Here is a 15,245-nt window from a genome sequence, read left to right on the forward strand (position 1 = left end):
TTGGCGTGATTCACAATAGCTCCCTTGGGTGGAGTAGAATATGTCCAGAAATATATTACATTATTCTCTGTATCCTTATTCACATCATGACATGTCATAGGCCAACATTTGTTAACATTAACATGAATGTGTATAGCATGGGAAAAACAAATAATTCTACAGTAAATGTTATCATGTACAGTATGCCAAATCAACCGCCCTGTAATTTGTTTTCACTTGCAGCAATTCAAAAATGTTGTGCCTCACTCCACCACCAGAACACTCCTTCAACCCGAACCACTTTAACTGAACAGTCCTGTCATCCAGCTCTACTCACCGGCAGGTTCTTTGCCGAGTCCAAGTACACCACCAGGAGAGCAGACGAAAGTCCATCATTGGCCAGGCTTCTGTCAGCTCGCACGCTCCTCAACACCTGATTGGATAGGAGAGACAGGCGGAGGTCACTACTGAGACAAACTGGACTAGGAGAAATGGGCAGCCTTCTAATTCACTTCTAACTGTAATACACGTGCCAATAGCAAGACGGAGAGAGACAGGCTAAGTCAAGGTGTTCAAGCTAGCCTGCTAGTACGATGCCATTATATACGCCTGGGCCTGTCTTGAATTATCATACGATTGGGAAGGGGGGTAAGAACCCAAATTGAAAAGATAAGGGTTTGCCTGTGTGTGTTAAATGGGGCCGATTGCGACCCGTGTTAAGCGAGCGTAAATGGAACGCAATTCCCGTTTTATACTATTTTCTCTCTATTCGTATTCTGACCTTTAACTTAAGAGAATTGCATGCTATTCACCCGCTACGCGTTTTGGGGTGGAGATCTAAGAAATGAAGGTGAATAAGGTCGAGCGAACCAAGTGGAAAAATGATCGACTTTCTTTTTTCCAATAGAAATAACAGCATTCTCCATGTAGTGGTATTTATAATTGATAATAGCATTTGATAAGAGCTAGGTAAATGAGTAATCCATTAGTAGAAGAGGATTGTAAATACACATAGAAATCGTTTTAGATGATTTTTCCTGATGATCTTTGGACACGAATGTGAAACCAGTCATATGGATGCAAACTGAAAATCGTATCAACATGACATGTATTGTGGCCCCTTTTCCAAAGCGAAGTAGGCTATAAATAACTGTGCTGATATTCCAAATTTTAAATCGTGTGCCCTCAATTTGAGTGGATGAAATTTGGAGACCCAAGCTATAGGCTTCTGTAGGGATGAACCTGCTGAGTTGATGCATGCGCTTTAGAATGTTTTAATTATTGTTAGGGTCTAAACAAACAGAGTACAAAGACTCACGGACGCTTAATCAAGCTCAAACCAAGTTTATTCACCCACTGGGTCATACAGCTGCATAAGACAAAGAACATATTCACAAAAGCACTGATATTTAACCCTTTCTCATATGTTGAGCCCCTCCTTACACATCTGAACAGCCAATGCACCTCTGTTGCTATCCAGAACATTAGTGATATATGTTCTTCCTCACTTCATCTAACCTGACCTCTGCCCAAATTCCTCACTCCTCCCCAACTCACAGCTGTCATGTACCAGACTGTGTCTCTTCTCCTCCTATAGGATCCCTGATGGCTAACAATAACATATCCTGACATAATGTAAACATACATTAACCCTCTCTCCCTCAGTGACATGAATAAGTATATTTCATGATTTCAAATGTTAAGAAATCAGAAGCCATCATTATATAGCCAGGCTTTTCATCATTTTATTTTACAATTTGTATCATGTTAAATATTAGCCACTATCAGGAGCCACTGTCAGTAATACCCACATACATTTCAATTTAAATTATTCATACATACTTTTCTAACCCAATTTACTATCTGTGAGATGCTAGATACCTTGTTTAAGATTAATGTACAAAATCCATTGGGGATGATATGCTTGATCCATTTTATCATAGCGCACTGAACATTATTATGGGTGACAGTTTTCATCACTGCATTCTCTACCAGAAAGTTGGTCGGCCATCTTTGATGTCACAAGTTGATACATTCCTATGTTTTCATATATAAAGCCCTTTTACAAAAAGTCCCACTGTACATAACATCATTACTAAACTTTAGACATACGAGTTACTGCACCCAGTCTCAGGGATGGCTAACTCTGGAAATGACTTTGGTCTCTACAGAGTTAGGTAAATCAGCTTTTAGTGTGTTTGAACCATGTTCACAGGAACAATCTTCAGAATGTTCTGAAATGTGATGTTTTGGTGCCTCTAGGCCAATTCAGAACTCTGATTGAGGACCTTTTTACTGATGAATATCTTTGTTTTTTACGACCGTGTTTTTCTTTCTGTTTGCATTTTGAATTTAGATGTGTGTATTTTCTGTCATAATCTGTAATTCAGGGCTCATCTGTAAAAGAGACCTTGGTCTCAGTATGACTCCCTGATAAAATAAAGGTTAAATTTAAAAAGGTTTGTGTATTGTAGTTTATAGATTTTGTGTATTTTGAATGCTGTACAAAATAAATGTCCATGTAAATAAAATCATTTCATATCAAATACTGCACCTGGTCCATCTTTTCAGGGGTGGAGAGCAGAGAGAGCCACTCCAGTTTCAAGTGTAGCTTCCCCGTGGAGACTTCTTCCAGATCAAACCACTAGAACGACAGGATGTTCAAGGGTGCATTTCAAATGGCACCCTGTTGTCTTTATGGTGCACTACTTTTCACCAGGGCTCTGGTAAAGAAGTAGTGCACAATATAGGGAATGATGATGACATTTGGGACCTACATACCCTAAATCTCAACAGAGTAAAGTAGTGATTGAATCACACCAACAGGGCTGGTTGTCTCCCCAGACATAGTGTAGGAGTGATGGATAACAACACAATATCTTCAAATTGACGAAGGCAGATAATATAGTAAGGCAAAATCGCTATCCAAGTGCAGAACTGAAGACACGCCTCTTGTTCTATTTTCATCGTTTTTTTCTCTTCTAACTACATTTATTTGAAGATGAAAAAATATATCGGATCAGCGGGTGGATTTACCTCATCGACCTTCTGCTCTTTGTGAAGCTCCGTCATATCGATCATCAGGCTGCAATCGAAGACACAAAGATTGGATAAGAAATCAGTAGGTAGGATTCATCACAACAGAAGCCAAATTGATTCACTGATACAGAATGTTGGCACTCCGACCCAGTCAGGGGCCAATAGGGCTTCGGGTCAAAAGTAGTGCAATGCATTGGGAATAAGGTGCCATTTGGGACGCAGACAGCACACCTTGAAAGAGAGAAGAGACACATTGAAGTACCTGTGATGTACTAAGTATCTGTCATCAGTGTACAATAGTCACATTAGAAGTTGGACAGACGCTCTGCTTCTTGGGCCTCATCCCCTAGGGGAAAGCATAGCTTTGGTCCAACTCCTAATGGGACTATTGTACACTGATCAAAGATACTTAGTACATCACAGATACTTCAATGTGTCTCTTCTCTCTTTCAAGGGGCCACCCTTCACTGTGACATATAGGAGGGGAGGTTTTGTGGTGAGAAGATAGATGCTAAGTCTGCAATAGTTCTGCTCCAGGGCGTTACGTGCGGTTTGCTAGCGCTGAAGGCTCGGCATCAGCAAGCCGCACGTAACACTCTGGACCAGAGCTAAGTTTGTGATATATTTTCGTCTAGATAAGATCATTTGCTTGATATTGGATACAATAACTCACAATGCAGAGGACTAATAAGCCATTTGAGCATGGGGTGATAAGAAAAAGACACACTGTAAACCATTTCCTGTTGTTTTTACGGTAACTTACTTTTTACAGTAACTGGCTACCCGTAAGTTACCGTACAGTATAGTATATCACTTGCACTTCTAGAGGCCTTAACAAAAGTAGTGATGGGACGACTGATCCCGTAACTCCATAGCCTCGATGCTGTTTTCAAAGCACCACTGATTCGACACAACGTACCGATGCTTGTATCTAAGTAACAATACCACGTGATGATGGCGGTTGAAGCTTTGTACGTCACACTACCATCAGCCTGTAGAGCAGTGCTGAGTGGAGTCTCTTGTCTTGAATCCCCATAAAGACGTGTTATTTTTGTAAGTAGTTTTCTTCGAAACACAGGTTATGTTGTACTTCTAACTTTTAAATTATGAGTTTCGATAGGCATAGGCAGTTTTTTAAAATTTAACATCCTAAATCATGCAATGGAGCCAACGTCTTTTTGTAAATGTAAAACAACAACTAAATAAAAAACAACAACTAGGTTGCTAGTTTCAAAGCATAGATGGAAAGGTTCAAAGTAACATTACCACGTGATCAATGACATCTGAAGCTTCGTTTGATCACGTGCTTTTTTTAACCGTGTGTTGCAAAATGCGAGATCCCACTGATTTAGGTACTGTAAACGGAGCTACCATTTAGGTACTACACACTGAAGACAATCTAAGTAAATTGGTAAATAAAGGTGTCCAGTGTGTTTGAAAGCAACTTTGCATCGAAGAATGCATCGGTAGCGAGGCGAAATCATTGCGATTTCACATTTTGCAACACACGGTTCTAAAAAGCTTCAAACGAAGCTTCGGATGTCATTGATTACATCCTTTTTCGAACCGTGTGATCCTGAGCAGCAGATGTCATTAATGTACACTGTGCTAAAAGTAGTAATGAACCTATTTTTGACACAATTGGCTGGTAAACCTTCAGGAAGCTTAGTTTATTCATAACTAGCTAAAAGCTCAGATTAATGAACAGCTTTTCGGCACAATTTGGTCTAAACCCTAAAGCCTTCAGAAAGCCTCAGTTTCCCATCACTAAACAAAGGCGTCCAACCTGGCTGTGACTATAGGGCAAAACAGACCAAAGGAGATGGCAAATACTCAACCATTAAAGGTTTAAGACTTAAATTGGTACAGCACTCTCACTAATGGGGAGCACAAATGTAGCCTCTTACAAAACACGCCTCGAAATATGTTAATGAGCCAGAAACAACAATAACATGCACCCACTAGTGGTCAAAAGGGTTTTGCCGCTCCAGAAATACGGTGCGCTACTGTATTCTGTGGGGTGGAATTACAAGTCATTTGAAATACAGCAAAAACATGTTCTCTCTTACTTTAGAGGATTTGCTTTGATTTTGTTGACCTTATGCTTTTTGTGTGCCATTCTATTTTGAACATTCACAAATACTGTAAGTGAACTTCTACTGTATTTTACATAGCATATTTTACAGTAAAGTCCAAAATACATCAAATATTTTCCGTCTGTTGAATATTTTCCCACAATGTAATGTAATTTATGCTAATCCATTGTATTAAGCTTATACAGTATGATACAGTTGATAAACAATAATTTACTGTGAAAATAACAGGATGGTTTTACAGTGCAGGATATGTGCTTACCTCCCCAGGAAATCATCTTTGTCTGGGTCCTCATCAAACAACTCAATCTCCAGATGTTGGCCTGAGTGCTCATATACCAGGGCCTGACAAGGACATAATTAAATACAATCTCAGATACAGTAGTTCACATTGAATACAGCCAAAGGTAAAACATGACATGGGTAAAACAGCATGAAAGCCAAAAATAAGAGGAAATATTGGACTGTTGGAAATATGTACATGTAAGTTGTATCTGGTTCTACATACCCTATATTGCTGTCCCTGGGGTAGTTACTGTATAATATAACCACATTTTGCGTTTTTGGTTGATGTGCCATTGGAAGAGTTCATTTTCAGTTAAATTTTGTTCACCTCGTAAACTTCGTTCCATTTGGGGTGCAGACTCTCTTTGACCGTCTTGCTCTGGAAGAGCTGGTTGCCAATCTGGAGGATGCCGTAGGGGTCAGACTTCCCCTTGATCAGCCCGCCTAGGAATTTATCCTTCCCTTCCAGGTCCTGAGCCTCCAGGAAGTGAATTCTCAGGACTCCCTGGTGACACACACAACACAGGGACACTTCAGGAAACGGACATTTTAAAATAGTATACAGCGACACTGTAGCTCTTTCCAGTAGTCAATGACCGAAAGCGCCCTCTTTGGCCTCATGAGTGGAATGTTATTAATATTTTTCATCATTTCATAATTCATAAATTAGTATTCTTTTTTAACGAAGAAATTCCAGTGTTTCTATGTCAAACAGTTTCGCTATATTTCAGTCTTCTGAGATGTATATGAAGTGTAATATTGTGATTTAAACTCAAAATGTAATACATTTCAACTCTATATGTGACATGGTACTGGTGTCTTCTTTTTCTAAGCCCATAAGGTGTATACTTTTGTTTCAAAGTAGATTTGTTTAAGAATCACTCTGTGTGACCCTGATTTAGCCCACCGCAGTAAAAAGTTTTAAAGGGACATTGCACTTTCATATAAAAGTTTGTCCAATGACTTCTGACCTCTAAAGAAGTCTTTAGTCAAGATGAAACCATGTACCACAACATCGGTTGTGTAGATCCATCTATAGGCCTCCACCACGAATGAAAGGAAAAGATAAGCACTGAATAAAACCAGGAAAACCAGGGAATTAGATGATGCTTAAATTTTTCATTAATTTGGTGTGAAGGCATATAGCTGGATCTACATACTGTAGAAACCAATTTCGTGGAAGGTAGTTTCATCTTGACATGAGTCTACTTTTGAGGTTTGAAAAAAATAAAAAATAAAAAATCAGACAAACGTTATTTTATTAAATGTTCCTTTTTTGACCAGCAGGTGCCACTAGTGTTCACTGTGTTGATCAAAGCCTGGAGTAATTAAGCTTTTTTTGACACAATTGTCTGGAAAACCTCAATGCTCCAGGAAGCTTTGTTTCTCCATCACTACCTATCAGGATCATCATACATGTAGAATATTAGGTATTTATGAGGATCCCCATTAGCCGCTGCAAAAGCATCAGCTACTTTTACTGGGGTCCACAAAAAAAATCCAATTTCAAATGATGGATTTGGTGGCTGACGGGTAAACTCTGCTAATACAAACACTGTTAATTAAAGGGTTACTTTACTCCAAAACATATTTTAGTATTTTATTTAATAGTCCATTGTTGATATGGTTCCAAACATTGTGCATGCCAAAATACTAAACGAAATCTGAAAAATATGTGTTCTTTTAATTAGTGTCTGAAATATGATAATGATGTATGCTTAGATTTAGGATAGGTGAAAGGCTGCAGTACCTTTGGCATAGGGAAGCGTAGCTGAGCCAGTTCTATATCTCCCACCAGTGGGATAGTGATACGGTTGGGCAGCACCAGGTAGCTGTAGATGATGTCCTGAATCAGACTGTCTGAGAAGCCACTGGGAAAAACAAAACACAACCGACCCCACAGTCAGTGAGTGCGATTTTTGGATGAGATTATTCTCAGTTAAGCACAAAGGAACATGTCTTTTTCTGTTTTATAAGCTGGTGGGAACATTGGAAGGGGTTCAAGCGTGTTGTTGGAATAAATCACAAACCTCAAAATATCGTTGTGAACCCCTGGAGAGTCAACACTTACAGTTGCAAGGAAAAATTTGTGAACCCTTTGAAATTACCTGGATTTCTGCATTGATTACTCATAAAAGTTGGTCTGATCTTCATCTAAGTCACAATAATAGACAAACACAATCTGACTAAACTAGTAATACACAAACAGTTGTACTTGTCACATTTTTATTGAAGATATTGAGTAATCATTCACAGTGCAGGCTGGAAAAAGTAAGTGAACCCTTGAATTTAGTAACTTGTAGATCCTTCTTTAGCAGCAAACGTCCCCCAAACGTTTCCTGTAGCTGCTTATAAGACTTGCACAATGTTGAGGAGGTATTTTGAACCATTCCTTCCTACAAATCTGTTTCAGTTCATCAATATTTCTGGTGTGTCTTGATTGCACAGCCCTCTTCAGGTCAAGCCACAGCATCTCCATTGGGTTAAGGTCAGGACATTCCAAAACATGAATCTTCTTCCTTTTCAGCCATTCTTTAGTTGATTTACTTGTGTGCTTTGGGTCATTGTCTTGTTGCATCACCCAACCTCTCTTAAGCTTGAGGTCATGGACTGCTGCCCTGACATTCTCCTGTAAAATGTCTTGATACACTTTTGAATTCATTGTTCCATCAATGATTGCAAGGCGTCCAGGCCCTGAGGCAGCAAAGCAGCCCCAAACCATGATGCTCCCTCCACCATGCTTCACAGTTGGGATGAGGTTTTGGTGCTGGTGTGCAGTGCAATTTTTCCTTCACACATAGCGTTGTGCATTTCCCCCAAAAAGTTCAAACTTTTGTCTCATCTGTCCAAAGCACATTGTCCCAGGAGCGTTGTGGAACATCCAGGTGGTCTTGGGCAAACTATTTTTTAGACAGCAGTGATGTCCTTTGTGGTGTCCTTCCATGAACACCATTGTTATTCAGTGTTTTTCTGATAGTGGACACATGAACACAGACTTTCGTTGTTTGTAGAGTTTTTTGGAGGTCTGTTGCTGTTACCCTTGGGTTCTTTCTCACCTCTTTCAGGATGGCCCTTTGTGCTCTTGGAGTGATCTTCGCAGGACACCCACTCCTAGGGAGAGTAGCAACAGTCCTGAATCTTCTCCATTTGTAGACAATTTGTCTTACCGTGGACTGATTAACACCAAGGTCTTTAGCAATGCTTTTGTGACCTTTTTCAGCTTTGTGCATCTCTATAATGCGTCTAAGGTCCTGTGAAAGTTGTTGGGATTGAGGCATGGTTCACACGAACCAATCTTTCTGGAGAAGAACAGATTTGTCAGTAACCAGGCTTTGTGTGACTTTATTTAAAGGGCAGGGCACCTGTGCAACCCACACCTCCAATCTCATATCTTTAATTGAGACACCTGACTCCAAATAGCTTTTGGAGAAGTCGTTAACACAGAGGTTCACTTACTTTTCCCAGCCTGCACTGTGAATGATTACTCAGTGTCTTCAATACCAATTTGAAAAGTACAACTGTTTGTGTGTTATTAGTTTAGTCAGATAGTGTTGGTCTATTATTGTGCCTTAGATGAAGATCAGACCACATTTTATGAGTAATCAATGCAGAAATCCAGGTAATTCCAAATGGTTCACAAACTTTCCCTTGCAACTGTAGCAGTGAGGATGTCACTGAGCAGGAGGTCTTACAACCTGAGAATTACAATGCTTTGTAAGGGAAGTCGATCCCTAAGACTGGCCTAGTAACTGCTGAGAGATTTTCTGTTAACCTTCAAGCTATCCACTTGGGTCCGATTCTGTAAACAGAAATAAATGTATGAGAGGATTTAAGCAATCTGTAAAAATGAAACAAACAAAATGAATGTAAAAATTATATACCCCATTCCTTCACTTTTTCCTCTCTCATTTCTCTAAGAAGGCTTCTCGGGAAACATATTTATCATTTTATCCTAGAATTTCTCTTGCAGCTGAGCAGAAAGGTAGAGCACTTCTCTGGGAGGAGATTAAGCAGCATTACTGGGAACATGATTCTTCTTTAGTATGTGATCATTCACATGTAACATGTACACGTACACACCATGTAGAGAGCTTCATGCAGTATCAGCTGTTATTGTTCCCCTGACCTTGCAGTGGTACACAGAGCTAGGCCGTACTCCAAAAGTAAAAATAATAACACTACAATTGTCAGACAACCTGTGTTGAATAACATCAAGGGGATATGAGAGTGAGAGGGTGAGAGAGGGGGAGAGGGAAAAAGAGAGAGAGAGCGAGTGAGAGGAGGGGGTGGGTGGTTTTATCTACTCTGTGACACAGTGGACTCCACCCCTCTAATATGCAGCTGGCACTGTCTATTGCTTGTGGTTGGAAGCTAGTCTCTGAGACTGTCTTTTTTCTACTGCCCGGGCCTGTCCTGTCCTGTCACTAACCCAGAGTCAGGCGCAGCTCCCCCCCAATCCCCTAGCCCATGAACCTAGCACGTGCCACTGAGCCTCCACAAACAGGCTCACAGTGTACTGACTGCACAGATCTATTACACCCCTACAGAGAAATAGCGGTGGGGGGGGGGATGGGCGGTTGTGCTCTGTAGAATCAGGGAGATGATGTCCATCACTGAGCTGCGGATGTGTCAACACCCGTGTCTAAATCAATAGACTGTGAGGAGGAGAGTGACTGTACCACGAAATCTTTATTAGGGACATTTTCCACCGCCGCAGTAGCGTTATCATAAGGTTTAAAAACACCAGAAGGCACTGTCAACTCACAACAATATAGAAACAAAGAACTGACTGTTGATTATACAAATTATGCCTGGATCTGCAGAGACGGCAAAGGTTATCTGCTCTTTGAATGCCATGAGAACATTATTTTGGTCCCTTTACCAGAAGAGGGAAATCTATTCTATTGAATCCATTGGCTGATGGAAGTCATGAATTGTGCTTGTTTCACCAGCCATCAGTGCTCTATTTATGTGTCTATGTGACTCTGATGTGTATGTTGTTGCTGTTTGTGTATTGCTAGTGAGTGGTGACGAATCCAATTTCCCCTTTTGGGATTCAATTCAATTCAATGCAAGTAGTAGCACTGCCATACCCCAGAATATTTGAAAGATAACACAATAAAAGTGCAAACTTATTAGCCAATGCGTCTTTACAGTCAACTCTATTCTACACTAAAGCTTAACAGTTACTCTTAATATGCAGAGAATGCACTCTTTCATGTAAATTAGCCCTAAGAAATCCCCAAGTCCCCTCCCCATTACACCATCATTTTAGATTTGAGAGATGTGCGGATGTAGAGTCTTTTAGCAACCCCAGAGAGCTGGTGGAGTGGCCCAATTTAAATATCTAAAAAGTCAGAGATGAGTTGATAATGAAAATGAAATCTTGTTCAACCATAAAAACCTTCTTGCTTTGAGCTGTGTGAGATTTTTTTGCCCTGTCAGGCAGGCATGTGTTGCGATGAGCATTTAATGGACTGAAAGCCTAAAAGCCGTAGGGCGATGGTCACGCTAGCTGTCGTCTAGCTGTCATCCTCCTGCTACCTTAAAAAACGCTCCAATCACATACAACAACCCCAAGAGGAAAATACCTGCAATAAAACCTGTATGGGAACTAATCACACCTGTGACTAGGTGAAAGCTTGGCTTGACAAAAGAGGGTGTAGGGTGAAGTTGCCCCTAGACGGTGATCTGGGGTCAGTTTTAGGTTTTCCCCACACAGCAAATTCTCCAGTGTTTACGATTTTTTTATTGACACTGAACGTGTTGAGTATGTGGAGCCATATAGACACCAGAATAGTGTTAAATTAACACACTGCTTTGTGTAAAGCCTTATTCAAAGTGCCTTGATTTTCGAGTACATTTCAGAGTTACCACTCATGACTGTATTTGTTAGTGACAGAGACGTGGTCATTGCATTCATCCATTTTCGGTCCTGTGGACTTCACCAAGTAAGATCCTAAATGAATATGTCATCATAAAATGTTTAATAAGTAACACAATACCATACGTATTCCATAAGGCCTTATTTTGACGGCCTAGTTTTACCCTAATACATGGACCTGAAACTCACAAACATCACTTTGAACCAAAACCATGCCAATCATTATCATATTTCCCAGCATGCTGCACTGGAGGTAGAGTTTTTGTTATTGTTTGTTTCAATATTTATGCATGTACATTGATTTATTGATTAATTCATTAATATTATGCTACTCAAATATAAATTACAACATTTTCTAAACTAATCCAATATGTTATTTGGACTTATTGCACCCCTTTCATGGTTGTTCCAGTTTAGGTGCGTTAGGTATTCTCATAACTGTCTTAACTCTGGCAGTATTCTGAATACAAGTTGCAGGTGATAAAATATTCCATAAATTGGATATCCCCAATAGGAATTACACATCACATTGCAAGCCAGCATAATATGATTTGCAGGCCTGATGTGGCCTGTAAACCATGAGTTTCAGGCCGTTGTATAAAACAAATAATATATATATATATATACACAGTTGAAGTCGGAAGTTCACATACACTTATGTTGGAGTCATTAAAACTTGTTTTTTAACAACTCCACAAATGTCTTGTTAACAAACTATAGTTTTGGCAAGTCGGTTAGGACATCTACTTTGTGCATGACACAAGTAATTTTTCCAACAATTGTTTACAGACAGATTATTTAACTTATAATTCACTGTATCACAATTCCAGTGGGTCAGAAGTTTACATACACTAAGTTGACTGTGCCTTTAAACAGCTTGGAAAATTCCAGAAAATGATGTCATGGCTTTAGAAGCTTTCCTGATAGGCTAATTGAATAATTTGAGTCAAATTGGAGTGTACTTGTGGAGTGGATGTATTCAAGGCCACCTTAAAGCGTGCCTCTTTGCTTGACATCATTGGAAAATCAAAAGAATTCAAGCCAAGACCTCAGAAAAAACATTGTGGACCACAAGTCTGGTCTCTCATCCTTGGAGCAATTTCCAAATGCCTGAAGGTACTTAACATTTCATCTGTACAAACGATAGTACGGCAAGTATAAACACCATGGGACCAAAGGCAGTCCGTCAATAACCGCCCAGGAAGGAGACGTGTTCTTCTCCTAGAGATGAACGACTTGGTGCGAAAAGTGCAAATAATCCCAGAACAGACAGCAAAGGACCTGTGAAGATGCTGAAAGGAAAACCGGTACAAAAGTATCTTAATATCCACCAGTAAAAACAAAGTCCTTTATCAACAAACCTGAAAGGCTTGCTCAGCAAGAAGAAAGTCCACTGCTGCCAAAAACATGCCAATAAAAAGGAACGACCTACGGTTTTGCAACTGCCACATGGGGACAAGATTATTCCTACTTTTTGGAGAAATGTTCTCTGGTCTGAGTGAAACACAAAATATAACTATTTTGCCAAATAGGATGACCATTGTTAATGTTGTGTGTTAATTGAACACTATTCCTGTGGTCTACAGTCGTGGCCAAAAGTTTTGAGAATGACAAAATATCATTTGTCACAAAGTCTGCTGTGCCTGCAGTTTGTATTGAGGCAATTTTCAATTGACTCCAGAATGTTATGAAGAAGTGATCAGATGAATTCAATTAATTTCAAAAGTCCCTACCTCTGTGCCATGCAATGAACTGAATCCCCCCCAAAAATTTCACTGCATTTCAGCCCTTGCCCACAGAAAAGGAACCAAGCTGACAATCATGTCAGTGATTCTCTCGTTTAACTACCAGTGGAGTGTGACGAGGGACAAGCTGGAGATCACTCTGTCATGCTGATGAGTTCAGAATAACAGACTGGGAAAGCTCAAGGTGGGTGGTGCTAGGAATCATTGTTCTTCCTCTGTCAAACATGGTTACCTGCAAGGAAACATGTGCAGTCATAATTTCTTTGCACAAAAAGGGCTTCACAGGCAAGGATATTGCTACCAGTAAGATTGCACCTAAATCAACCATTTATCGGATCATCAAGAACTTCAAGGAGAGCGGTTCAATTGTTGTGAAGAAGGCTTCAGGGCGCCCAAGAAAGTCCAGCAAGCGCCAGGACCGTTTCCTAAAGTTGATTCAGCTGTGGGATCGGGGCACCACCAGTACAGAGCTTGCTCAGGAATGGCAGCAGGCAGGTGTGAGTGCATCTGCACGCACAGTGAGGCGAAGACTTTTGGAGGATGGCCTGGTGTCAAGAAGGGCAGCAAAGAAGCCACTTCTCTCCAGGAAAAACAGGGACAGACTGATATTCTGCAAAAGGTACAGGGATTGAACTGCTGAGGACGGGGTAAAGTCATTTTCTCTGATGAATCCCCTTTCCGATTGTTTGGGGCATCCGGAAAAAAGCTTGTCCGGAGAAGACAAGGTGAGCGCTACCATCAGTCCTGTGTCATGCCAACAATAAAGCATCCTGAGACCATTCATGTGTGGGGGTTGCTTCTCAGTCAAGGGAGTGGGCTCACTCACAATTTTGCCTGAGAACACAGCCATGAATAAAGAATGGTACCAACACATCCTCTGAGAGCAACTTCTCCCAACCATCCAGGAACAGTTTGGTGACGAACAATGCCTATTCCAGCATGATGGAGCACCTTGCCATAAGGCAAAAGTGATAACTAAGTGGCTCAGGGAACAAAATATAGATATTTTGGGTCCATGGCCAGGAAACTCCCCAGACCTTAATCCCATTGAGAATTTGTGGTCAATCCCACACATTCTGACAAACTCCAAGCATTGATTATGCAAGAATGGGCTGCCATCAGTCAGGATGTGGCCCAGAAGTTAATTGACAGCATGCCAGGGCGGATTGCAGAGGTCTTGAAAAAGAAAGGTCAACACTGCAAATATTGACTCTTTGAATCAACTTCATGTAATTGTCAATAAAAGCCTTTGACACTTATGAAATGCTTGTAATTATACTTCGGTATTCCATAGCAACATCTGACAAAAATATCTAAAGACACTGAAGCAGCAAACGTTGTGGAAATTAATATTAGTGTCATTCTCAAAACTTTTGGCCACGACTGTATATGGGTCCACGGACTCAACACTTCCATTGTTGATTTAACACTCGCTGTTGCAGATATTCTGAAGTAAATGTCCAGTTCACTATCAAACTCACTATCACAGTGGCAAAGTGCCACTCCTAAATGGGTCAGGTGCTCACCAACTGACCATATTAAGGGGGGCCCCATACAGACACCAAACCAAAGATTATGGATATACTGACAAGATACATGTCTCTCTGCCCTAAAAATGGGAGTCATTGTCCACAAGGCGGCATGGCGGGCTCTCTAGCTCCCGCCTATCCATTCTTTGGATTGGTGGATATATCTCATTATTGAAATCCTTTTTTGAATGTTCGATGAGTGTTGTTGACATCATCCGCCTGTATTCAATGCAGAGAGATGCTATGCTACTAGCCTCATGCCACGAATATGCATAGCCATACAGCCAACTATAGTTGCCGGGATGTCACGCGTCTTACTTATATCAGTACACTCGTAACAACTAAAGCATTATGAATTCCGGAGTTCCAAATTAAGCAGCAGCAGCTGAAAAGATGAGCTCCTACAAATATTGAAATTTAAATGTTTTTTTAGAGTAAAGTACATCGAAAAAAAATCAAAAGAAAACTGCAAACTGAATAGGAGACCAAACAAGCAGCAAACAAAGAAGAAAGGCTTTTGAAAAAGTAACAATTTTTCATAAAATTATACCGTTTTCTTAGCTAGCTAAGTTGTTTACCTGTTGCTAGGCAGTTGCTAGGGACATTCCTGGAAGAAGCTAGCTAGCTAACAAGGAGTGTCTAGTTGGCAGAAGAGAAGAAGGGACAAAGAAGGGACAAAGTGGGACAAAAT

The 15,245-nt window shown here is 40.4% G+C and overlaps 1 protein-coding gene across 3 annotated transcripts in view; it reads right to left on the reverse strand.

Annotated features, from left to right (window-relative positions):
- esyt2b (extended synaptotagmin-like protein 2b) overlaps positions 1-15,245 on the reverse strand; it is a 60,690-nt gene that overhangs the window by 21,831 nt on the left and 23,614 nt on the right. For all 3 annotated transcript variants that reach the window (XM_023973186.2, XM_023973184.2, XM_023973183.2), the window contains exons 8-13: positions 7,147-7,267; positions 5,725-5,901; positions 5,374-5,456; positions 3,016-3,064; positions 2,534-2,623; positions 317-412 (exon numbers count right to left, since the gene is read on the reverse strand). In XM_023973186.2, coding sequence (XP_023828954.1) covers positions 317-412; positions 2,534-2,623; positions 3,016-3,064; positions 5,374-5,456; positions 5,725-5,901; positions 7,147-7,267 — 616 coding nt within the window. The remainder of the gene's footprint in view (positions 1-316; positions 413-2,533; positions 2,624-3,015; positions 3,065-5,373; positions 5,457-5,724; positions 5,902-7,146; positions 7,268-15,245) is intronic.

The sequence above is a fragment of the Salvelinus sp. IW2-2015 genome, linkage group LG27, assembly GCF_002910315.2.
Source record: "Salvelinus sp. IW2-2015 linkage group LG27, ASM291031v2, whole genome shotgun sequence".
NCBI classification, from domain to species: Eukaryota; Metazoa; Chordata; class Actinopteri; order Salmoniformes; family Salmonidae; genus Salvelinus; species Salvelinus sp. IW2-2015.